Source organism: Haplochromis burtoni, unplaced genomic scaffold, assembly GCF_018398535.1.
Source record: "Haplochromis burtoni strain Fernald_Lab_line unplaced genomic scaffold, NCSU_Asbu1 Contig_177, whole genome shotgun sequence".
Taxonomy (NCBI): Eukaryota; Metazoa; Chordata; class Actinopteri; order Cichliformes; family Cichlidae; genus Haplochromis; species Haplochromis burtoni.
The window spans coordinates 896,410-922,345 of record NW_024582538.1 but is presented as its reverse complement, the minus strand read 5'-3'; the positions used below and the strand labels follow the sequence as shown (position 1 = coordinate 922,345).

Here is a 25,936-nt window from a genome sequence, read left to right as displayed (position 1 = left end):
TAATTTGGTTTCCCCTTCCTTTTTAGTGTCTGCCATGCTGAAATTATTCACACACTGCCATTTGGTGCTGAGCAATTAGTGTAGGGTGGAGGACCTGGGTTTGAATCCACTGGATGGCTGAGACTACATGTATGTGGAATGTGTATATTCTCTGTTTGCCAGCACTCCGGCTTTCTCCAACAGGCTGATGTTATATGCCAGGTTAATTGGTTTGTTGATTATTCTAAATTGGCAGCAGGTGCAATGATGAGAGAATGACGTCTGTCTCTATGTGTGAGCCCACCTGTGATTGACTGGTGACCTGTTCACAGTGTACCCTGCCTGTGCCCTATGGCAACTGAAATCATTATTAAAATTGATGAATGTACAGTTGGTGTTTGGTGGTTTTATCAGAGATTTTTGACAGGGAAGGAGCATTTGGTTGTGGATTTTTTGGGGTTGAGCATGCTTGGGACTGCTTGGGTTTAGTACCAGGAATTGGCAACATATCGTTGCTCACAGCCAGAACACCATTGTGAAAGGACCGGTTCACATCAGGTGTAGGCAGAATTCGAGGAGGGAAGAATGATTAAAACAATACTGATACTCTCATTAAAACAGAAGATGCTCTAACTGAATTCCTCTGCCAATACTGAAAAGCAAATAAGAGAAACTAATATATTGATGTAGATGTACTAACATCACAATGCAGTTTGATTGCTTTTTTTTTCCTTATTTGGAGTAATTTCTCTTGTTCAGTTACAAGTAGGGATGGGTACCGGTATCCGGTGCCATTATGGCACCGGTTCTGACATAAACGGTAGAAACCAGACCGTAAAGCAGCGCACATTTCGATGCTTTATTTCGGTGCTTTGTTTTCCTGAGATGTCACACACTTTGGATTCTAGCCAATCATTTTACCTTTGCAAGCGTAGTAGGCGGGCCCAGGTACGTACGTTCTTTTAGAGCAGAGCCAGAGATTAAAAACGCCCAAGGCGAAGCGGTCAAAGTCTGGCTGTACTTCACAGCAAAAGATGCAAACTCAGCAGCCTGCAACAAGTGCTTTAAGCTGATACTGTGCAAAGGAGGTAACTCCTAAAATCTGATGAAACACCTGGCGACATATAGCATTTTGTTAAAAGCTGAGAAATGTGCCGTATTTGATAGCTTGCTGCGAGACCTCACACCGAGCACATCTACTGCGAGTGTAGTGCCTGTTATCGGACCCGGAGTTAGCAACATCCCCCAAAAACCCGAAGAGGAGAGTCCTGGCCCCTAGCCCTGCCAGTGTAGCAGAAATGATGACGGATGATGATGGCAGCAGCAGCCGTTCTTCTCTGCGTGAGTAGCTTAATGTTGTTCGTGTGTAATTTACATTGAGTAGGCTAACCACGTTATTACATTAATGCACGTAAGGTGAACTAGCAAACACTGTTGTAGTTACATGCGGCTGTCTTCTTGTTTGATGGCAGATACTCCCTTCACCCTGGCCAAAAAGGCTAAAATGACCAAAGAAAAAGTGGAAAACAGCTAAACATGAGAGATTTTTGGACAAAGTTTGTGTTTTTTCCATTGATTAAGCACTGTTTCCAGCCAAGAGTGATACCATATATGCCCCATAGCTGCAGAAAAGGCTAACATTGTTATCTTTTTACAAAAAAACAGCTGAACGTGAGAGGTTTTTGGACCAATTTTGTGTTCTCCATTCTTTAAGCACCGGTTTGAGCACCGTTTAAGCACTGGCACAGTTTCAAAAGTACCGGTTTGGTACTGGTATCGGATAAAACCTAAATGATACCCATCCCTAGTTACAAGGATATCTTTAAATCTAATTGAGTATTGTATTTGTGACATATGAGCACACTGAGAAGAAACATAAACAATAAAGACAATAAAACACACCTTCCAGCAAAGAGGAATGGGATGAAACAACTTCTTTGGTATACAAGGATTTGTGGACTTTTTTTCATTTAAGAATAAGTTTATAAATTAATATCATGACGGAAATAAGTGTCTTTAGTCACAACTCCTAGTTTTATATATATATATATTTTTTATTATTTTTTATCGCTAACAGTATGCAACGACCACCCGATTTTGTGCTGTCTTACTCTGGGTGGTGTAAGATGAATATGATACAGGTTATTCTAAACACTGAAACATCAACATCAGTGTTGGAGGACCTTATGAAGGTAAAATCTCATGCTCCACTGAGGAACAAGAACACAGAAAGGATGCAGATCACCTGATGTACACATGTCTGTACCTGTGATTTGGACTGATGGAACTTTCATGAGGCGAAAGCTTATTTATGTGAATTTTTGTATGTATTGCCCTCTCAGAGACTTATATGTTTGATATTGAACTGACAAAAAAAAAACAGATAATGACCATGATTTTTTTATTTCTTAAGAGTATAAATGTTGACCTGCTCAGACAAAGCGCTTCAGCTAAAAATATATTTATAACTGGGATAACAGTATCCGTCTTATGATTCAGGTAATATAGTCCAAAAGAAAGAAAGAAAATAAATTATCTGAATAACAATATTACTTATAATAACAATAATTATAATAAACAGTGTCAAATTAGAATTCATAAACTTTTTCTGTTTGCTTGTTTCTTTTGTGAAAATTCCCATAAAATCGTCCATGAGAAAAAAATCCAGCATATATTCTTTTAAAGTTGCGAAGGGGATCTCTCTTTCTGGGGCACCCCCCTTTGGTCGCACATATTTACAATATTCACAGTAACTACGAACCTGTTCCGCACACGTTAAACTGCACTCAGGCCGTCAGCGGGAGCACAGGTTTGAGGTGCAATGACATTTTTGTGTTTACATGTCTGTGCCTGACTGAGAGGAAGCAGATTCGTTTTCCATCAAAATTGGTACCTATAGATAAGCAGTAAAAGGTCCTTGACCCTCATCGCACATCTTTTCTCCGACCCACCACTGGCATCATCAGTCGAGATGAAGACACACAAACCGGGTGCCTGTAACACTGTACACACAGTCCTCTAGTTTAGACCCTCATCCCACTTCATGTAACCATCTCAGATTCTTGTAGGCAACTCTACACCACCTCACCCTCTCACCCCATCGCCGTTACCATGTTGGAGTGGTGTGGGTGGCTGAATGACGGGTGTATCGGGGTGGGCGTAGGCAGCATGTGTCCAGTGTGGCTAAAAGGTGGCAAGTGGCCCATGGTCATGTGACCAAGAGAGGCGGCGCTGAAGTGAGCGCTCTTGTCGTGCAAGCTTTTTGAAAACTCCTCGTAGCTGTCGCTGGGCCGCTTGCTCTTTTTGGACTTGTTGGACATTTTGCGGTTGCGTGTCTGTATTCCTTCCTTCTTCATGGTCAGAGGCCGGTTCACCTGCACAGAGAAAGTTTGGTGAAGAGGTGAATAATGAGGTTAAAGTTAGGTGCTGGAGCTCACACCTAGAAGTATTAAATGTTTGTGAAAATAGCAAAATATATTTCAAAAGTCGAAAATCAATTATGCATTAATCCATTCCTTCTTGCTTGTCCTGTCTGTAGCCGTTGGTTCCCACTGCAGTGTAAACCTTGTAAAGCTAGTTTTGTATTTACTGGACTATAATTTTTCATCAAAATATAAATCAATATATGTCAGATCAAAGAGGACTAAATTGTCCAGCTGTTGAGGACAGTTTTCAGCTGCTAATTAATACACAATGCACTCCAGGGACTGGTCACAGCAACAGCATCATGAATCATGCATGGTGGATTAACTACAATAAACTGTAATGCGCATGCATGGCATCAAGTAGCAGCACCACTCAGTGCAATTCACTAACTACAAGTTATAAACACTGTCAGTTTTTAAAAGAGAAATATGCACATCCACAACCACAGAGTCCTTTTTTTTATACCTTGAGCTTTAATGCTATTCATATGGAGGCTGGGCTTGTGGCAGTCCCACTATATAACAGTCCCACCATTGTGACTCTCAAGGGGATTACGCCTACCATGGAAACAATAAAGCACAAAGAAAGAAAACACCAACGAATGCAACAGTGTCTGAGAGTAAAACAACCCTTTGTCTCTCTCTCCCCCTTTCCTCTCTGTCCTCTCCCTCTCTTTTCTGCCTCTCCTATCACTCAGCAATCAGGGTAAACTGCCCGCTCACTTCCCGTCTACTGGACCCCAAACTGGGGATCGAGGATAAAAACTTACATTGTGCAGTTTATAGTAGAGGCCGCAGGCGTTGCACACCGGGTCCCCATTCGCATTACGCCTCCAGAGTGTGGTGGTGGTCGTCTGACAGTTAGCACAACAGGTGCCTGCTCGTCTGGCTGCAGACTGGAAGAATAAATATCAAGCTCTGATTAGAGCATAGGAAAATAAGGCATGTATGCAGAAATCTAGAATAGACTTAACTTTCTAATCCAGTGATTTATACTGTTTTGTGACATTAAGGTCGCAACTGTTGACTCACAAAATTTGTTTTTATTGGACCATAAGAAAAAATAATAATAATCAAATTGTGGAGAATGCTCATGTTGTGTTCCCATGAGCATGTGTGACATTTTCAAATGCTTTGTTTTCAGTCCAGTGACATTTAATGATGACATTCGCTAACATGGAAGAATAAGAAAAACACAAGCTGGCAGTGACTTAAAATCAGTGGCTCTTTGTGACCTTTACTAATAAAATTATGATTGATCACTAATTGTTATTATAAGAAAACAAATGTATTGGTGACTAATAGTGGCAGCTCTGTTTAACTGATGTTAGCTAGCTCCTCAGTGTATTCACAGTTGATATAAAATGTATTATTATGATGTCATGTGGGAAATAGATTTTGATAGAGTATTGTGGTAACATCAGTGACTTCAAATTATGTTTATGCCCCGTTTTTAAAAAAATAAATAAATTAAAAAGCCAAATGAATCTGGGGTCATACGTCACACCTGATTGCGTCATGCTTTTAGGTGAATCCTTTTTTCACTGAACACCATCATGACTCTAAATGTTCCAGTAATTGGTACTTCACTAAAAATTAAGTGTGACGTCGACACGTCGTTCAAGCATTTTTCCAGCTTTTTTCTTTTTCTTTTTTTTTTTCTGTGAACAGAGTGAAAGTAAGCGTACCCGGGGTGCACTGTGGCACACATCAACAGTTAAGCTTTGCCCCTTCTCCTTTTGTTTAATTTTTTTTTATAATGAAATGTATTTGCTTTCCTTTCTGTGTTGTGGACGGAAAACCTGACCACTAGAAAGTGAGGTCTAAGCTTGCTAGCTAGTTAGGAGGCCGCAGGAGGAAGCTGGCACTGGCCCGCCGCTTTATCTGGACCGGTCAGATATCCGGATAGGAAACAACTGGAAGGCTTCTGAATACAAGACGCATTCGGAGCTCTGCGAGCCCGGGCCGACGTATACGGAAAGCATGCGTGATATATGATCGTATATGCATTTATTCTGCACTTAATGGCGTCGGGATTTTTTTTTTATATTATTATTTTTAGATAAAGCAGAGAATGAATCCTTTGCTATTATCCATCTCTGCTGAAAGGATTTAATTCGGGAAGTGACAGCCTTCAGCGCGCGTCAGCCCGTCTGATCAATGCAGGTTTTTCTCTGGCCGATTCACGTTTATATTTACAAGATTATTAAGACAAGACCTTCTCTTGTTTTGTGCTTGGTCTTAATTATTAGCCTTTCCTCATCTTCTTTACCATCTTTCCTTCGGTGCCAAGGTGTTTTGCGATGCTTGTATTTCGTCGTCCCTCCCGTAGCCAGTGGGATTCAAATATTACTTCTACAGAACGCTATTCTCATTAGAATAAATTACACTTTGACATGTTTAACTATCAGTTCCCTCGGGGGCTCCTAATGTATTGATCCGCTGTGCCTTTGGTCCGAGCTTTTTAAAGCGCTCTCCACAAATCCTGGTGTAAAGTGTGGTGGCCCACACAGCTACACAGCTGCCTCCTACTGCAGCTGACAAACTGTAAACACAGCAGCTGAGCAGCTGCAGGTGGTTCCACGAATGCATTTCAGGTACAAAGATATAATTATTTATTTATTATTATTTCATTTTAATACTCTGCAGCCAAAAGCTGACGCTGAAAAAAATACAAAAAGCTGGAAAGTAGCATTCTTGTTGCTTCTTTCCTTAAAATTAGATTTCACAATAACTGTGACTTATCTTGTGTTAACTGTGTTAAACAATTGCTAGATGAATTCACAGTAATCAGTGGGATGGGTGTGACATAAAGTTGGAGCTGAACGCTGACCTACTTCTCTGTGAAGCGGTTCATAATAGGAAATATATGTTGCTGATGATTCAGTTCTTTATTGTCCCTTTAAAACAATTTGTCTGACAAACAGCTTTGTTTTGCTTTGTTTACTTACACACACACACACACACACACACACATGCACACACACGCACACACATAATCTTTACTAAATCCCAGTCACCATACAAATTGTCAAAATATCAGCACAGCATATAGCAGCATTATGACCCATACAGTGTCAGCGAGGCTCCGAGTTGTTTTGATGGATAGTAATGATGGCCCTGCTATCGATGACAGTATCAGAAGTAGCTGTAATAATGATAACAAAACAATTCAGAGAGATCCACTCTGCGAACAGTCTGAGCTAAAGGAGCAAGAGGTGAGTGAGAAACACAATTCCTGGAAACTGATTGGGAAAATATAACTTTCCTGGAATTGTACCTCATTCCCCTCACCCTTCACCTTACACTCTTTTATTTACTACCCTGCACAATGCATACACACAAACACACACACATGCATGCATAGCCATTCAATTCCATATAAAGAGAGCAATGGACTCACCAGCCTGCGTTTAGGCTTGATCAGTGGTCTGTTCTGGCCATTCATCTTGTGGTACAGCCCACAGGCGTTGCACAGGTAGTGTCCGGTGCTGTCACGTCTCCACAGAGGTGTAGAGGTAGCTCCACAGTTTACACACTCACGGCCCTCTGAAGGAGAACACACATGGACATTTGTAAAAACTGCCACCTAATTTAGAGCTTAGCCTGCGGGCTGTATTTATTCTTGGTGTTGATGTGTGCAAGTGTGCGCGGACATGTTTCATTTAGGTGGCAAGGTTGATGTGGCAGCTCTCCCAGCAGTTGTAATTCACACTGACAAACAACTTATTTTAAGCCCATTAAAGGTAAAATAATCTGCTTTTGTATCAAGTGATGCTTTATTTAGAGAAGAAATTAATATCTAAATGTGTTATACTAGACAATGAAGTGACTCTTTCAGAATTTACACTATCAGATGCACAAAGGAGCCAAAAGCTGACTTTATTGTTCATCTCTGCTTCATCCTCAATTTCCAAGGCTTCAACATCAAGTCTTATTTTTCTTCTAAAATAAGTCTTGACATAAAACACCTGTAACGCTACATTAAATACATTTAATTATTTTCAAGTACTTAAAAAAATGCCATATAAGTATCTTGTTGTCAAAGAAATACACTTGTAGCCAGTTAGGATTTCATACGTCATAAGAATAATAATTAATAAAAAGATAGTTTGGGTTTCCCTGGACTTTATCTCTGGTAACAAGTTGGTCAAACACAATCAGGCTTGAAGCTGATCTGTTATCAAATAACAATCAGGACAATGTATTAATGTCTTATGTAACAGAGAAGCGACTCTTAGCCTAAATACTGAGGTTTTTGGCTCCGTGCGCCTGCGGATCATCCTTTCACACCTCTGGGCTGGATCCAGTTCACTGTTCGCGCGGCCAGCTCAGGCAATTACAAAGTCACGCTCAACAAAGGAGATTTATCAAAGTGGCTCTGTGCTGGAGATCTGTGGAGTGTATATGCTCCGGTCTGTAACATCATTCCCTCCGAGAAAACGCTAATAAAAAAAATGTATTTAGTAGTTGTTTTTCTACTTGTGTTTCCCAAATGTGAAAAATTAATGAGGCAATCAGCACAGCGTGCACATAACAACTGACTGGCTGTGTTTAGTGTAAATTGCGGAGGAACTCGGTGCAGAATTAGGACGTAATTCATAAACAGACATTTTTTTAATATATTAAACTGATTTATGCTCTTATAATGTGGATGACAGTAAAAGACCTGGGAAAATAAACGTCCTAAAACGGCGTCTAGTTAAGGTTGTATTCTCTTGGTAAATGGTGCTCCTGTAAATATTTAAAATTATTTTTATTTCATTTTATTTAATAGCAGCTATTGTGTTAGTGGTGATTCTAACTGTGGCATTCAAAAACTACTCTAGGTTTAATAAACAATTGGCTTGTATTTTTTTACTGACTGGCCATAATTACCGAGAGTGAAAAATCAGTTTATTATTATTAACAAATTGCGTGAATTTAAAGGAGGTTAAAAATCGCCAAAGCCAAACGAGTTACGCAAACCAAGATTTCTGCTTCCTAAGTAAAAAAGCCCAAACAGCAGGGCGCCACAGATCGTTTTAAAAACGCATACATCGCGGTGGTTTGTGATTTCCCTAGAGTTAAACATTCTTTAGGTTTAGTTTAGGCTGGTAAAAAAATTAAACTGAACCGCTTAAACAGCAGTCCTGCAATAAGATCGTTACATAAACCATAGACAGACTTTACATACAGGTTCTGGCTTTGTATTTTCACATTTACTTTGTTTTATGTGTGTATTTAAATGTGTGTGAGCTGGACTCACCGGTGCAGGACCGTGTCTTGCCTTTGTTCTTGGTAGTGAAACTGGATGAGCCCAGCAGGCTGCCCGGGTGGAACAGGCTGCTGCCGTACTCGTGGGCCGCTGGGAAAGAGTAGGGAGCGTACGTCGGTATGGGGTGGTGGGTGGTGGGGGTCTGGGCGTTCATGGAGGCCAGGCTGCTTCTCAGCGGACTGGAGCCCTCCATCTTCATGCCCTCTGGCAGAGACACTTGGTATTTGATAGATTCCTTCTCGTCGATTCTGGTAGTGGACGACGGAGATGCAGCCCCTGGATCCGGCGACACGTCTTTGGGTGGCGTAGGGGGGAAAGTGTACAGATGAGTGCCGGAGTGGGACGGCGGCGTTAAAGAGGATGCTGAGACCGTGTTTGAACTGCTGCTGCACGGGTAAACGGCGGAGAGAGCGCCGGGGGAGGCAGAGCCAGGGTGGTGCAGGCTGGGCTTACTGAAGGGGCTCACGGCCCAGGCGTTGTGGTGGTGAGCCGAGAGGGCAGGTTTCCCTCCGTCCAGCCACGAAATCCCCGGGCTGTGAAGGAGATGAGGCCGACAGACCTGAGTCCCCGTCAGACGAGCTGTGAAGCAGAAGCAAACTTGTTATTGTGGAGCCGATTCCGACTGTGGCGGCTGCAGGTTTAGAGGCAGAAATAGCAAAGACTTGTTGATACACAGGCCTGTTAAACACGTTAATAAAGTAGCATAATATATTTGTAACAGAAATGACAACAGTATGCTCTGAACTATGCGTGCGTAAAAGCAGGTTAGGACCGCACTGTAAAAAACTTCTAATCTAATAAAATGAATAAAAAACAAATAAACCATCCAGACTGTGAAATACAAACATTTGGGTCAATGTAAAATGCCCCAGTTTATAAGAATCATAAGCCTGCGAGTTATTTATAGGCAACATAAAATAGAAAATAAATTAACAGACGTTTTCACAACAACCTGCAGGTACATTTCAGGTTAACTACTGCCTTTTTAATGCCGTGACAAACATCAACTCAGCGCACATGTAGAAATGTGTTTTCTCTTCTGTTTCTGATAGACTCCCGATAAGCCAGCTGTTCCTGAGTTTCTGTGTTTATTGTGTTCGTTATTGTGTTCGTTGAAGTTGCACGCCTGCGTTAACTCCATCTTACCGTGCGCCTGGCTGTAGGACACTCTGGCCCTGGCAGGGTTGGGGTAGTATGGGTTTCCTTGTGAGTCCAGGTGATTAAAGAAAACATCCACCTCATCCGGAGGCAGGAGCTGCGCCGTGGGCTCCATGTAGTTGTGCCCCAGGCCGGGATGGTGAGAGTCTGGGTGTTGTCCGTTCAGCACGGCGTGGGGATGCACCCAACGGGGCTGATCGGCAGCCACGTCCATCTCTGTGACTCTCTGTAGCGCGTTCACAAAGTCAAACGATATCCAGGTAGGAAGGGGACAGAATACCCCTGAAATATCTCTCCTTCACGAGGTTTTCACTCTCGTTCACTCACAGCACAGAACTGGAGCTTTGGCTTTCGTCCCTCCCTAACTCAGCTCCTCTCCTGTCCTGAACATTCAGTCGAGTTTGACACTGGAAACCTGCAACAAGTAAACATCACAGGTTAATATTTAAAAAGCAGAGGTATTGTGCAGGCTTGTAGGCATCGGGCACTAAATGCAGATCGTATGGATGAATCTGGTGCACTAATGATGCAGCGGTAGCAAAAAACAAAAACAACACACCAAAAAAACCTCAAAACACACATCATTCAACACATCATTCTTTATACCCATCAACGGGCTGATATTCTGCTGTGCGACAATAAGGTAAACATATCTTACCTTTGACAATATTTTATCTACAGTATCCGGTCGGGTGATTCCTCTTTGGAAAACGGCTGTCTGTCCGCGTTTGCTGCTGCAGGTCCTCTACAGTTTACGATTGTGTTTGTCAGAGTAAACTCTGTCCACTGGGACTTAAAGCAACACGTATAACTGTGGCTGACAGCGCGGGGCCTGGCTTGTTAAGCTCATAGGCGGAGTCTCCAATAAAGCTTGGACCCAGCCAATTGAAAACTACCTCCGCAAAACCTCAGAGGCAGCGCCTGCGCCCAGAAAATCACGGAGGCATTTCTGTAATATTCCTGCAGACATTGTCTGGCTGCTTGAGGCCAGGCGTGTGCAACTTTTATTGAATTTTAGGTCACGCGCTGTTTAAAATTTGCCAAAAATACATTTTTAAAATGTTTAGTACATTTAGAATCAGTGTGAAATATAAAGCTTCCCCCAAGCCTACATGCATTTCAGCCACCGTGGCTAAGAGATCAGCTTCAACAAATCAGTATTTCTTGTTCGAGTGTGTCAGTCTGTTGCCGCATCTTATTTTGCAGGCGGTTTATTACATGAGACAGCTCCATATACAGCGAGCTCGCTGCTGTTTAATTAATAAAGGTGGGCTGATCATTTTCTTTAATGTATACATTAATGTTCCGATGAAGAAGCCATACTGGCAGCGTCGATAATGTTTATTAATCACCTTTTTATGTATCCAGTTATAAAATGAAGGAGTCAGTATTGCATGTCATTTTATTTGTGGTTACACGTTATTATTATTATTATTTTAAATATGTTTAATGGTCTGTTTTGCTGTGTGCAGTCTGAAAGCTCTCTCTCTCTCTCTCCCTCCTCGCTGCTTGATTGACAGACAATAATTGGAGAGGGAGCGCGTGCAGCCCCGGCCGGCAAACGCTGCCGCCTGCTTGACGCCGTCTCCTGACGTCAGTGCATCTTAGTGAAGAAAAAACAGATTCAGCAGGACATGAACTTTTTCCAAGACTGAGGGACCAGCAGAGAGAGGGAGAGATTTATCGGACTGTACTGTAGTCCCAGCGGATGAACTCGAGGAAGGACACTGCAACTGATATTTACACTTTGGGAGCATTAATAATACATCAAGTACATCCTCCTGACCCTGCTGTGATTTCGAAGAACAGGCCAACAACCGCCAATCGAACAGCAAAGATTGGGAAGAGGGCAGATTAAAGATTAGATTCGATTAGATTAAAAAGTTTGACTGTGTAAATGTCCTCATTATTTATTCATTTTTTTTCAAACGCTCATTAAAGTTTTTTTTTGTGCAAACGCACTATCTATCTATCTATCTATCTATCTATCTATCTATCTATCTATCTATCTATCTATCTATCTATCTCTCTCTCTCTCTCTCTCTCTCTCTCTCTCTCTCTCTATATATATATATATATATATATATATATATATATATATATATATATATATATATATATATATATATATATATATATATATATATATATTTATAGTTATTGTTTAAGCAGTATTAAGAGGACATCCATAGCATAAAGAAAATAAAGAAAGCAGAGAATACCAGAGGGACAAGTGAGCAGTATTAGAGCTCATCAGCATGATAATGTGGAAATACACATGCTTTGAGTGTGAGCCCTTTTGATCTGGCCTGGCGATAAAAACCTTATCGGCGGCGAACATCCACTTCCATTTTAGGACTTGACATTAATTCTATCCACCCTTTTATTTACGGCTCTTTTTCTCACACGAGCCCAGGAGAAAGAGAGAGGTCGCTCCCCGATTCAGCTCTGAGAATTTCATTATAGGGCGAAAAAGGAAGTGATTTCCCCTCATAATAAACGCCGAGCAGACTTACAGAAAATAGAGTAAAATAAAATAAAATAAAAAATTCTAAACGTGTTACACATAAATGCAATGATCTACGCGAAATCACAAATTATTATTATTATTATTATTATTATTATTATTATTATTATTATTATTATTATTATTATTATTATTATTATTTGTTATTGTCGTTGTTGTTGTTTTTACTTGCTGCTTTAATTTTTTTGCTTTTAATTATTTTCAAGTGCCTGTTACATTGATGTGTGCGTGTGAGACTGAAGGAGAGAGAAAGAGAAATCCAATCCTGGTGGGATCCTTGGATCCCCTGATTATAGCCCATCCCGGGGTAATTTTTCATCGGTGCTGGCTAATCTTTGTTCTTTGTGAAGATAATAAATAGCCTAATCGTTATCAGCGAGCTGCTGGAGGTGTCGGGGAGAATGAGGCTGATCGGCCCGGGAAATAGGCTCCAAAGTGCCGCGGAATAAATGGCATTTCTTATCTCTCTCTCCCAGATTATCGCCGCCTTTTCAAACTCGCACAACAAATACATCTAATGCAGCGAATGCATCACTTATACTGGACTAGATCTGTGTGAATGATTGATAGATAAACAGATAGAGAGAAGAGGGGCGGCGGGGGGTGATGTTGGCTATTATTTACAAGTTTAATGTTGTGCATGTGCAAAGTCTTTATTCGGTGCATTTGACAGCATAAATACAGCTTGGCTTCCCATTATTTTTGGGTTATCTGCAGGAGCCATCTGAGGTTCCGGCTCTTTGTTGTGGGATATCTAATTTCTTTCTTCTTGGATTTGACTGCATAAGAGTTAAACAGACGCAGCCGCTCCAAGCAGAGAGTAGAAGAAGAAAAAAAATTGAATAATGTTTTCACGTGTTGGAAATTTTGCAAATGGCAAAAGCAGGCGATAAGCCTCGCAACGGTTTGGTAACAGCGCAGAGATTGATATTTGTTTATTTAATCAGTCATGATCATGGCTGAAATCACGCATGACTCCGTATTGTTTGAAAAAACTCCTGCTCATTTAAATAACAGAATAAAAATGTTTGGTATGTTTGAAGGAAATTAGGCTATTCTGAAATTCTCCCATAGCCCCAAGTTGAAAAGCAAATTTCAACAAAGAGAACGGTTCTACCATCATTTGTCATTTCTGCTATGTCAGGAATTTCGATATAAAGAGAACACTTTTATAAGACAATATGCTGTTGATAAAACTAATCAGGACAAAGCCTGTGGTTCAGGGCTTCATTCAAAGAAAAGGAAAATCAGTGTTCCGTCATGCAGACAAAAAGAATAGGAGGAACCTTTTGTTGTTGTTGTTGTACTGTGGATACGTGTGTTCGTGGGGAGTGATCGGTTAATGCAGAAAAAAGGTATTTTCCAATATATACAAACTGGATGCTTAATAACTTGGCAGCTGCAGCAGGCCTGGGTGCTGCTGATGGTCTCCAGGGTAACGCAGATAACAGCGCAGTCATTTTCCATATCGTACAGTCTATTATATTCAAGGATTAGTTCTCCTTCCCGAAAAGGTCAAACAGAAAGTCAAACCAGGCAAGAGCGCTCCTCCTCGCTCCACTCCCCCTACAATGACAGAGCATTTCCCATTTCTCTCTCTCTCCCCCCCCCCAGTGTGAGGGCCTTTGCTCAGATGCTTTGATAGATGCAAGCATCGCATAGCGGACAACAAACCTCTTTGCATGTTCCTAATAGCACTAATTCTGGGTTGAAGACTGTGACAAATTACATAAGGCTTCAAAGTGAGGTAGCATATCAGTCTTTGCAAACCCCTTCAAGTTGTGCCCAAGTCTGAGAGAAGATAGGGGTAGGTTGATGACTCCCGCACAGACGTAATCACAGTCCTTCAAACGCTGCCGGTAATCTGCCTGCATAGGTTACTCTAAAGTATATATTTTGAAGGCAGTTGAGTTAATACGTGAAATACCAGAGATGACCATTTAAAAAGTATTTTCTTCTTCTTCCTTTCAGAGCTGATTGCTGAGACATCACAGCGGTGTGTGACAGTTATTCCTGAAGTCAAAAGTTTTCCTTTTATAGCAAGTTTTTTGCGACAGGTCATTAAGTGCACATGATTTAACATCTAATGGAAATGAATGAATGAATGAATAAAGGGTGAGTTTAGAAGCACTTATAGATTAGATTAGATTCTGCAGTCAATAAAAAAATAATGGAAAAATAAAATAAAGTTCCTTAAAGTAGTGGGTCTAATTTAAAAAAAAAACATAAAACTGATGTAATTCTCAGTTTCATTTTATTCAAAGTTACTTTTAAAACAATGTTTGTTTTTTATTTGATTTTTTTCTTTATTAGAAATTTAGCATCATTCGAATTTGTTTGATTTCATGGATAATTAAATGTTTAGATAACTTAATTACTTGAATTAAAATTCAATTTGAATTAGTATGTATGTAATTATATGTATTTTCCGATTTTATTGGATTGAGCATACAGTGACAGCCAGTGTTCAAGAATCCTTTTAAATAAAGTGAATACATAAAAAATTACAAATATGACGTCCATTTTAAAAAGTTAATCTCTCGGCAGCTTTTTGAATAACTTGTTAGAGCTAGACTAACTCTTGGCCTGCAAATTAGGAGGACTCCTAATGGTAAGACAAAACTGTGCTTTTTCTGGTTGAAATAATCAGGCAGACAGTGACACCTAGGGGAGAGTAGTAGTTCTGTTCACCCTGATTGGGAAGATTTAGATTCTGCTTCATTGTATATTTTGCAGCAAAAAAAAAAAAGGGGGGGGGGGTGCGGTTTAAAAAGGCCAATGACTAGATCTTTGTATTTTTCACCACCATCATCCAGAAAACAAATGTGCCACAATGCTTTTGAGAGAAAGTTGTTCATCCCTTAAAGTGTCTGAGATTTACAGGATCTATGCCGAGGAGCAGCGATGCTGTAATCTTTCCTTTTCCTTATGCACAGTTTACACTTTATAAAAATAACCATAGTTAGGCCGCTGTCCTTCATGCTAGCAAGCTGCTGAGCAATGAGGTTAACAAAACGGGCCCAGCAGCCTCAGCACCTTAATAGTGTCATTAACAGATTCTTATTTACACTGTAATCCAGTGATGTGTTCTAACATATGCCCACTGTGGTGACCCCTTGTGACAACAGAGCAGTTGTAGCTTTTTATTTTGTAATTACTGATTCTTCCCTATTTTCTAAACTCCTGTTGTCCACACATCTCAGTGAAAAACTATTTCAGCATCTTGAATATCTTTAAATATTCTCATTTGATCTTGCATTTCTCTCTGTGTAGCTTTTCTTAGTCATTACAGGTCATAGGTTCACTTCCTGCCCAGAGAGCAGCAGGATATGAGAGTTTACAACACCTTGTCACTAACCACTTGTCAATCAATCTCTGTTTCACTGCAGCTGTCCGGGGAGTTGTAGAATTCAAAACAACCTTTTCTCCCCCCTCAACCTTCGCGTGTTCATCAATTTCACTTCATCATTCTTTTGTTTTGTCTTTGTGCTAATCCAGTTCCTGTGGGTAGAGTGAGTGTACGTCCGAGTGTGCAGTGTATATGTTAAGGTGTGCTCTCAGTAAGGACTGTTCAGGGAAAATGGCCAGAAGTAAAACTAAAGGCTGAATTTGATAGTGACTTGTAACTTTTTCTACATTTTCTGTAATTACGACACCAAACTGAATAAGATAAATATGTTCACAGTTTAAAAGGAGATTCTCTGTGCCAATTCATCAAGTTCAGCTTCAGATGCCCCTTGTTCATTTCTGTTTCTGTCAGTCAACCAGGAATCTTTAATGAGTTTTTCACAGATTAAATCAAGTAAAGTTAACCTCCAGAAATAGCCAGAGGAAATTTATCACCATCTATATGACAGAGACTTTGATGGATTTTATGAGGGCTTCAATAAGAAATTTACAATCAAAAGAACCAGTTTTGACCAGAAGAAATCAGTCTGGAGCTGCAAAACATATTCTAGCTTTATGACGAGAGTGACACAGCTTATTTATCTAATTTAATGTTGCATTTGCATGCAGTAATATCATGTTTTGTTGCTGTTATGAACTTACAGCAGTCATCTTTATTACCAACCGATTTTAAAATGCTTTAAAAAAATGTAATTTCCATTCATCTTATTAATCAGCTAGTTTTTTGTTATGTGGCTCTGGGAGCCACAGGCTCGAGACCCTTGGACCAAACATGCATTTTTTGCATGCTCTGCATCTACATGTGCATGTGTTCTGGTACACATGGTGGTGTTGTGTGTTTTTGCATCTCTCTGCTCATTCTGTGTCTGATCCTCAATGATTTCCCGTCTATAAATCCCCAGACTTTCTGCTTGGCTTAAGCTGATTCTACAGAGCTAACCTATCCTATATGTCACACGCACATCAGACACAGAGGCGCTGAAAAAAAGACATCTGATCCATTCCTGTCTCTTACTTGGTCTTTGTGTAAAAAGATGCCTACAGCACACACACACACACACACACACACACACACACACACACACACACACACACACACACACACACACACACACACACACAATAACAAAAGAAAATCTCGTAGCATTTAGAGAAATTCAGTGTGGCTTTTGCGGCTGCTCAGGCAGAAGACAGTGAAGTCATCAGAGTGCAGTGACAGAGTGTGTGTGTGTCTGTGTGTGTGTTTTCCCTCTTTGCCACAACTTTCTGCAGGTGCAAGAGAGAAAGCTACAGAGAGAAGAGAAACACAGCTGACCATTGGGCTGCTTTACCACATCCTTCATACTGAACTTTACACACACACACATACGCTCATGCACACATGTACGCACATTCATTCTTTCTCTCTCAGTATTCATATTTCATAATTTGACAAGCACAGTGTGCATATTTAAAGGATTTATTGGATTATTAATTGTGAAAGGTCTTCCTGGTATATTATGATGAGCTGCTTCTGACCCCCTGGAGGTCGCCCGCATGAATTTTGTTGTCAGCAGGTATTATCAGATTAGATAATCCTTTGATTTGGAGTCTGCCTGATCAGCACTCTCAATCGTTTCACCCCCTCTCCTGTTATTTTCTCCGTCTTTCCCTCACATCAGAGGTGGATTATTATGGAATTGCATGAGACGTAAATGCTGATGGAAGTAAAGCGCTTTGGAGCAATAATTCACGACACTGAGAGCGCGCCATGTTCCTCTCCTGTACTCGCTAAAAGAGACTGAGGCTATACAGGGCAGCGGGCAAAGGCCTGGCCACTCAGCAGATGTGAAACCAGTAAGATGCCTTTGGGAGATGTTAGAATGAGGAGATTTGTATCACAGCTGTGCAGCAGACACATTTGCAGGATGGCAGCTAAAGATGAGCAAATGAAGCACCTACACAGCATTAATGATAGCATTAATGTGGTGTTTCTAATAAAGTGCTTGTGAGCATGTATATTCATACACGTGTGAGTGAATCAGTGAACCAGCTTCCTTCTGTGTTAAAAACACTGAAGATTCATTTCTATGAGCAGCACATTTAATACGCAAGTGGTCAACTTTAATCTAATGTTGAAGTTGCTGCTTTAAAGTATCAAGTGAAGCTTTCTTATTATACCAGAAGTTCATCAAACACTGTTTTATCAAAACTATTATAACTGATTACATAAAATTTAAATGTCATGAATGACTAATTTTGATGTAAAGCTTATTGACTTTATTCACAAGTATTCAACTTTTTGATTTAAAAAAAGTGCTGTACCAGCAAGCACTGCAATAATTTTAGTCTCCAAAAGATTTTAAAAATGCTGAATGTTAATCACATAAATATTTAGTTAATTAAAAGTTGTTGTTTTTTGTGTTAGAAAAAAACCCTGCAGTGCCTCCGCTCCCTGCCTGCAAACCCTCTCCACCTCCACTTTCATGCGCACATTCATGCATAAAGATGGAGCGAGGCCTGCCACTTGGCGCCCTCTGAGCCCTCCCTCCCTCCTCTCCCCTCCTCACCTCAGCTCCTCACCACATCAGGATACACTTGTTCTGGTGAATTCCGGTTTCAAACGGAACGCTGCCTTTCTCTGGTTTTTTGCAGGACCAGTATTAAAAGCAGGCACATGCTGTCTCTCAGTGGTCCTGTGGTCAGGGAAACAAGCCTCTAACGGCCTGTTATACTCACACACCTTTCAAACCTCACCCGCTCCTGCTTCCTCCCCACCCTCAAGCCTTCCTCCTACTTTCCTTGCACTTGACAGCCGCCATGCATGCCCTTATCGCAATGAGAGCAGGTTAAAGTATGAAAAGTTCCTTCCACTGCAGGCCACTAAGTTCATCCTCCCGCCTCCTTCATGCTGTCACCTCACCAGATTCTTTTCTGCTATGCAGTGCTGCTGAGCCCGAGGCTCATTTACACCACAGTCCGCATTAACACACCTGTTTTGTAATTTTGTAAAGTCTTAATTTCAAAAACTTACATCACTATGAGCAGATTTTGTCCTTTGACCTCCAGTACCAATTATGGCGCCCCCAGTGTTGAAAAGAGGCACGGCAACCTGAAGCTTACAGTCAAGTCAGGGCTGTTGTGCTTTCAGCGGTTCTCTGAAACCTTATGAGTTGAACAAAACTTATCAAAACCCCTGAAATAATTCGGAATAACATATATGGCTTCAAAAAATAAGACCTCAGTTATTGTTTTTACTCATCGCACTTCACATAAACAGGCTGTAGGTTAAGCACAGTTATTGTCTCCGGCTGTTTATTTTCTGACAGAGCACAGTGTTGCTATTGTTCTCTCATTTCTATAGACACTTTGTTTGCCTTGTTTGCTATAGACTACTGTGCAGTTTCTCATGTGAAAGTTGTTTTCCAGATTTGCTCTAAGCAACATTGCCACCTGCTGTTAAACACATGGATGGGAATATCACATTCCTACAACTTCAGTCATTTTCAGCAGTCAAAAAAGGGGCAGCCCACATTTAAAACTCTCTCTGCCTTCATCCATGTTCTTAAAAAATCCTTTGAGTGTGAAGAGAGATTATATTCATTTTGGAGCCAAATCTGAGGAAAAACACAAAATGTTTCCAGGGTGAAATATTGGAGTGTTTTGTGAAGTCTTACTCTGCATTTCAATATGATATAAAGAGAAACTGAGACTGATTATTATTAACGTTTGGTGGACTGATGGGTATTACCTGGATAAACAGATTATTTGATTGGGAAACTTTTTTTTCCCCATTTGCAGTGATTATTGGCCACCTATCCATATTATAAGAGCTCATCCATTTCAGGGTCACAATGGGGCTTGAGCAGGTTCCAGCTTTCATAAGGTGAGATGCAGGACTTACCCAAGATAGGTTAAGAGTCTATCATAGGGCATTTGAGATCATATTATATTTTTAAGTTTTTGTAACCAGATGGGCTGTTCTAAATTTTCTACATCATGTGAAAGATTATAAAAACATATTTTATAAGCACTACAAAAATAAATAAAAATAAAAATAGAGCCTCCTGCAGAAAGATGAACACACTACTACTAACATGAGTTCTGTTTTAAATCTGATATTTTCTTGTGTCACTTAGAAATAAATGACACATATCTGAACTTCCCTCAGAGGAGCACAGTGTTTCTCAAAGGGATGTGCTGGCTAACCGCTGCCCAGTCTGGGCTTCCGGCCCTGGGGCAGCAGAGCCTGCTGATACCCCTCCGCACCCCTCCGCACCACCACTATCACCCCACTCCAGACACTGTGCCAGGATACTGTGGTGACACAACCCTGGGCGTCTGTTCCTCCCTTGTCAACAAGACTGATGGATGCAGAAAGGAGGAGAGAAGAAGAGATCAGGAGGAGTGATTGAATTTATTGAAAGCAGTTGCAGCTCGGAGCATGAAGAGTCAAAAAGGAGGAAATTTGAGAAGGTCTGAACAACATCAGTCAAACTCCTATTAAGTGATAGAAAGCAAAAATAGAGAGTGATGATGAACAGAAAGTGGTAGGAAAAGGTTTTTGCTCCATTTATTGATGACATAGAGTGAAAATTGATTTAGATACTGAGCTTGATTTTTAGACGTTCATCTCTATACAGGCAGAATCTCTTAAAGATAAAAAAAAAAAAGAATTTAGATTGACAGAATTTTATCCTGGTTTTAATTTCTTTTGTGTTGACTTCACATTTCATCTTCAGCTGAGACAAAGCTTTTCTCAGTCTCTACAATACAACCAGGAGCCACCAGGGGGCAGAACACAGAGCCATCCAGCTTTGTTTCCAGCACACACGAAGACACACAGAGAAAATTAAACTAGAAAGCTGATATGTATAATAGGTTTTATGGGTGATTGATCATAATTGCTTATTGTTAGCCTGTGTGCGTGTGTGTGTGTGCAATATTATGTGTGAAACAGGTGAAAAGGTGAAAAGGAGCTTGTGGTTGTGTAACAGTGATTACCTTCCCATGATGTGTACAATGGGATCCATTTGTTTTTAAGAAGCCAAGCACATCATGCACCTCCTTATCTGCTGAGAGAACCACTGACTCCTGTGTGTGTGTGCATGTGTGTGTGTGTGTGTGTGTGTGTTTGTGTGTGTGCATAAAACAGACATCTCCTTGTGTGTAGATAAGTAGTGTATGTGAAATACTTCGACAGGTAGGAGGTCTGACAGCAGTGTGTCTGTGTGTTTAGATGAGAGCGCTGTCACACGATCACATTAGACAGCCTGCTTATTGCAGAGACTGACAGCTCACTGAAAACAATGCTAAAAGTAAAAAGTCTTTTACAAAGACTGTGAGACACACACCCACTGACTCACATACCTACTCCCAAAACGTCTTCGTGAAACACATCTGTGGATGAATCACCCCCGCTGACACCAACTCTAGAGACCAGGGGAGGGTGACTGTTTCTGTATGTTTGTGTTTGATTTAATAGAGGTGGGTGGAGGACGGTTTGCCAACAGAAAAGGAAAAAAAGAAGGTCCTGAGAGTTAGCGTCAGTGTGTTAGACCTCTACCTGGGAAAGTATTAGTCAGGTGAGATGGCCTGTCTAAAACTGGGCTACTCTTGGTTTAGTATCAGACTGTGAGCTTTGGCTCTTTGGCTTTCTATTAAAGCAGCTGGAGGCAGAACATACAGTAGGGGACTGTGGTTAGACACCCTGTCACATGAATCACAGTGTGATGAAGTTTTAGTTTTAGTTGTGTATATAACAGCTGAGCTCTCTGCAGGGACACGATGACCTCTTGCCTTTTAGTAAACGGTCTCCCATGACTTCATCTGACCTACAATGTCTGTGAGCTGCTGCAGGCAGCTTGTATTTCTGTAGGTCACAGAGCATAGACAGGTAGGAACACAAGCAAATTACCAGTATTAACTCATGCATGTGAAGGATGACTTTCATGTGTGGTTTGGGTTGTTTGTCTTGTCCTTAAACTGTTAACACGGAGAAAACATGCCTCCCCTGGCATCCTGTGATACATTAAGGTAGCCTTTTGCAGGTTGTTGATGTGCAATAAAGATTCTGGAAATTTATTACAGCAACCTCTGCAATATTTTCAATATGTATTTAACTGTTTCACAGTTATGAAGTAACATGTATTTTTTTTACCAGAGTGAGCCCATCATAAAGAAAGTAGAGCTTCACAGTCTGCTAATCAGCATTTAAACATTATTTCTTTTACACTTTTTTTTTAATCTTTTAGCTGCCATCTGCATATAACTGATAAGTGACATGAAAGCAATGCTAAATATAGTGACCAAAGCATCTATCGATTATAAAACAAGAAAGAAAGTGTCTGGTGTGATTATTACTGTAGTCTACTGCACAGCAAATTTTCCCCATTATGTTGACATCATTATCTTTAGTCTGTTCCCATAAAGTTTTTGGGTCTTGTCTTCATCTCCACCCTCTTGAAGGAGTAGCGCTCTCCAGTTCGTCCATCTGTCAGGATGTACCACGTTCCCCAGTAGATGCCGTTGGTTACCCCGCTGTAGCGCCCACGGTAGTACCGTCCATTCAGATTAGCTGCCAGACAAGCATCAAACCACCAGCCTGCACCATAGTACTGACCACAACTTCCCGACACGTAACGGTCATAGTCTCTGTCAGCAGTGCTGAAGGACCTGCCGTCGTGGTTGTAGCGCTTACTGTAGCTCAGTGCATTACCTGCATCACCAGAATACTCCCGTGCTGTCAGGCGATACCTGGAAGATAGACAAACAACATTTGAGGGTTTTTTTTGTTTTGTTTTTATGTGTGTGTTGTTTGTTAAAAGCCGAGTAAAATTATGTTTTATATTAATTTCACACTCCCGGCAAGGTGGCAAATGGATTGATTCTTATACAGTACTTTTCTACTTTACTTGAGCAATCAAAGCATTTTATATAACACGTCTCATTCACCCATTGATACAAGCACTTTTGGCTGTGTTGAAGTGCCTTCTAGCAAACATTCACAAACCACCAACCTTCCAATTAGTAAATGACCTGCTCTACATCCTGAGCCACAGCCATACCAAGACAGTGAATGGGTGATAATGGAAAGAGTCCTGGATATACAAGTCTCCTAGCTTGTATAGTGTTATGTAGACTATCGTATATGTGGAAAACTAGAATGCAAATAACTGATTATAGGTTAAAGATGGCTTATAGTTAAAGATGGTCATTTGAATTACATAAAGGCATTAGGCGAAGGCATTATTTGCCTTTGCTAAAGTTTGAAAGGTAATGTTAAAAGAGTTATTAACTTTTAATTTATTAACTCTGCTGATCTGCTTCAGGATTTAGTTTGATCAAAACTGATTGGCAGCCATACAAAAACGACACACATCTCTCAGGACATTAATCACATTTTGACTGAAATATTCAGAACCTTGTCTGTTCGTGTAAACGTGCAGTTCATACTTAAGAAAAAAGTGATTGGGAAAACAAGTTTTCATGGCCATTGTTAATACATGAAAGCAAATAAGATTGTGACTGAAGATAAAATAAATACATTTTTGTTGTAGCTGACTTCCAGACTCAAGTCTCTCTTTTTCTGACCTTTGGTCTAATCCCCAGGTAACTTTAATCCCTTAGCGCAGAAAATATATCTGTGTGCAGAGTGCTTCACCTCTGTGCCTCCGAGGCCACTTTGAAGTTGCTGTAGGTGGCTTGGCGCCTCTGCTGGTGCCAGTCCTCCAGCTCAATGCGGAGTTGGTGTTGGCCACTGGAGGTAAGGGCATGCAACGCTGCGTTACCCAGCCAGTGTTCTCCTTGCAGATTTCCAAAGCCCTCCCGGTATTCCTGCCATGTTCTGTTGAAGTCCACTGAGCCATCTTGCCGATTCTGGATTACTGTCCACCCGCCACCCGCAGTCTCCATGTCACATTTAGCCTAAACCAATACAGAGATTCTAATATTATAAGGCCCAGATTTTACTGATCCACAGATAGCATGCACATCTCCAAAAGAAGCTGACCAGGGTGGTGTGGGCTTGGGGTGCGGGCGATATGTCTGTCTCATTTATGAGTGCGGTGAATCTGAAATACCTCTAGTGCCGGCCCATTCAGGTCAGGCTGGATGGTGTAGATTCCATTCTCTTTGATCCCCAGCGTGTAAATCTCTGCACAGTCCCGAGGATGTAGCCTCTCCAAGGGGGCAACTAGGGTACACACAGTGCATTTTCTGCTTAGAAATGAACAACAATTCACGTGGCTACTTGTAATGCCCTCACCTGTGGGTGGATGTTGAGTGATGCTCTTGAGGAAAAGCAGCAAGTCTTTCTCCCCCTCTCTCCCCACCGCTGCGCTCTCTGCCAACCAAGAGATAGATTAGGTTATCAGTGAGGCCAGTCACGCTGTCGTCAGGGGCTGAAAATAGATGCTCCCCTGTATACCTCACAGAGAGGATGCATGATAGCGCTCTCAAGGCTTTTTCGCTTTGTGAGCTGTACCGTATGTGTCTGTGCATCTGTGTGTGCATGTATACAGAGTTTTTGCCATGCTTCTTAGTGCAGTTAAATTCCTATGTACTCACCTATGACTGATGCCTAGCAGGTCTCATTGAGGTTCTGTTTACTATGTGTGGGGGAGTGACTGCACTGGCATTTATGTGTGTGCATGTTTGTGTGTTGCAGAGATTGGGGATATAAAGGTGTACTACTTACCCAGTCGTTTAGCCATTGCCCCAAGCGCCTGGCTGTGACAGTGGAGGTCACATTCTGTCAGCACAGCTGCCATTAAAGCCAGGATGGCCCCAAGAGAATTGCTCTCCTGGCCCTCGTGACTCCAAGGTCCCCCAGTATCCTGGACAGAGCGCATGCAGCGCTGCAGCTGAACCAGGCGCTCTCTGACAACCCCAGTCTGCTAGACAGTGACACAGATATATCTAAATCATTTTGTGAAAGTCAGAAATGATTCAGCACTCCTTAGTGTTATTCAGTCATGCATAAAAAGTCTAAAAATAAAGCTGTGCATGTGCATAAATATCATCCACACATCCTCACACATAACCGACAGCTCAGTTTTGTGTCACAGTGTGTCTCTTACACTTACATCACCCATGTTAATCATGTCCCTAACACACCTGTTCCTGCATGAGCTCAGCACAGCCATATGATGAGGATATTTTTAAAGCAAACCTAATTTTGTCCCTTCTTTGATTGCTGACGGTTATTGTTCCCTGGCTGGAAGGTGGTGCCAAGTCTAGCGTTCCATGAGAAAGAACCTGCTGGCATGAGTTTGGTAGTATGCCGCTCACTCTCACTACAACACGATGAGTAAAAAGGTAAACTTTAAGGTCTCCCAGGCTGCTGGAGTTAATTGACTGTTTAAGAGTTGTTTCTGGCCCCTCTGAGATTTTAGGATTTTTAAGATGGGAACTGTGAAAAAACACAAACACACGCATACAATGAAAAGTACTGTATAAAATGTCAGTTACCTTGTACTGAAACTGGGGTAATTCATGTTTGTGCTCCACTTTCCGAGGGACGTCCGAGATTGCTGCAAGTGAAACCCCTGTCCTGCAGGCAGTTGTCCCAGTTTGACCCTCACAAGCCCCGGTACCTGCTCCAGCTCCAGTCCCAGGCTGGATGGGTGAGGCCACTAGATTATCTTTGCAGGGAGGATTTATACAGGCTGGAGAGGCAACTAAGGATAGCAGCACTCCCACATAGAGGAGAGGAAGCATGCTAAACTTAAAGGAACTGAAAGGAAACATGGAAAAATGTTTTAAACCGTGGTCCAACGTTGTTCCTCCAAGTAGTTGCTTTGTGTTGACGATTCCCTGCAAACTTTCTCTTCACTTTCCTTCAGCTCATCAAGCAGTGCCTCTTCAGGCAAATAGACTTTGCTGACTTTGTCCTTTTTTAAGAGGGAAAATTAGATCTTCATAGTCATGTCCTTGTCCATTTTGTGTTTTCTTCTCTGGGTTTCTTTCATGTTCTTTCTTTCTTCTCAGATCATCTCACTTGTTGTCCCCTTTCTCGTGCTCCTGCTAGTGAGGTTGCTTTGGCTCAGATTCCTAGATAAATGCGGCACTCTTTGCTGTCTGACACGGACTAATGCACCCACCCCCTAATACACACACACACACACACACACACACACACACACACACACACACACACACACACACACACACACACACACAATCTGTTCATCTCCTTAACTC

At 41.3% G+C, this 25,936-nt stretch overlaps 2 protein-coding genes across 3 annotated transcripts; both read right to left on the bottom strand.

The window, feature by feature from the left end:
* Positions 1-2,009: 2,009 nt before the first annotated feature.
* On the bottom strand, positions 2,010-10,663 carry gata2b (GATA binding protein 2b). Its single transcript, XM_005943940.3, has 6 exons — positions 10,478-10,663; positions 9,808-10,234; positions 8,653-9,240; positions 6,808-6,953; positions 4,175-4,300; positions 2,010-3,353 (listed from the first exon to the last, which is right to left on the bottom strand). Exons 2-6 carry the CDS (start codon positions 10,031-10,033, stop codon positions 3,072-3,074), a joined length of 1,368 nt encoding a protein of 455 aa, XP_005944002.1. The 5' UTR covers positions 10,034-10,234; positions 10,478-10,663; the 3' UTR covers positions 2,010-3,071.
* Positions 10,664-20,097: 9,434 nt separating this feature from the next.
* Positions 20,098-25,784, bottom strand: si:ch211-157b11.8 (fibroleukin). 2 transcript variants are annotated; one of them, XM_005943936.3, is made up of 6 exons: positions 25,205-25,784; positions 24,432-24,627; positions 24,000-24,077; positions 23,815-23,927; positions 23,397-23,659; positions 20,098-22,489 (listed from the first exon to the last, which is right to left on the bottom strand). In XM_005943936.3, exons 1-6 carry the CDS (start codon positions 25,481-25,483, stop codon positions 22,147-22,149), a joined length of 1,272 nt encoding a protein of 423 aa, XP_005943998.1. In that variant the 5' UTR covers positions 25,484-25,784; the 3' UTR covers positions 20,098-22,146. The 2 variants fall into 2 exon arrangements, with proteins under 2 accessions (XP_005943998.1, XP_005943997.1); XM_005943935.3 differs by having other exon boundaries at positions 20,099-22,489; positions 24,432-24,630.
* Between the last annotated feature and the right edge of the window lie 152 nt (positions 25,785-25,936).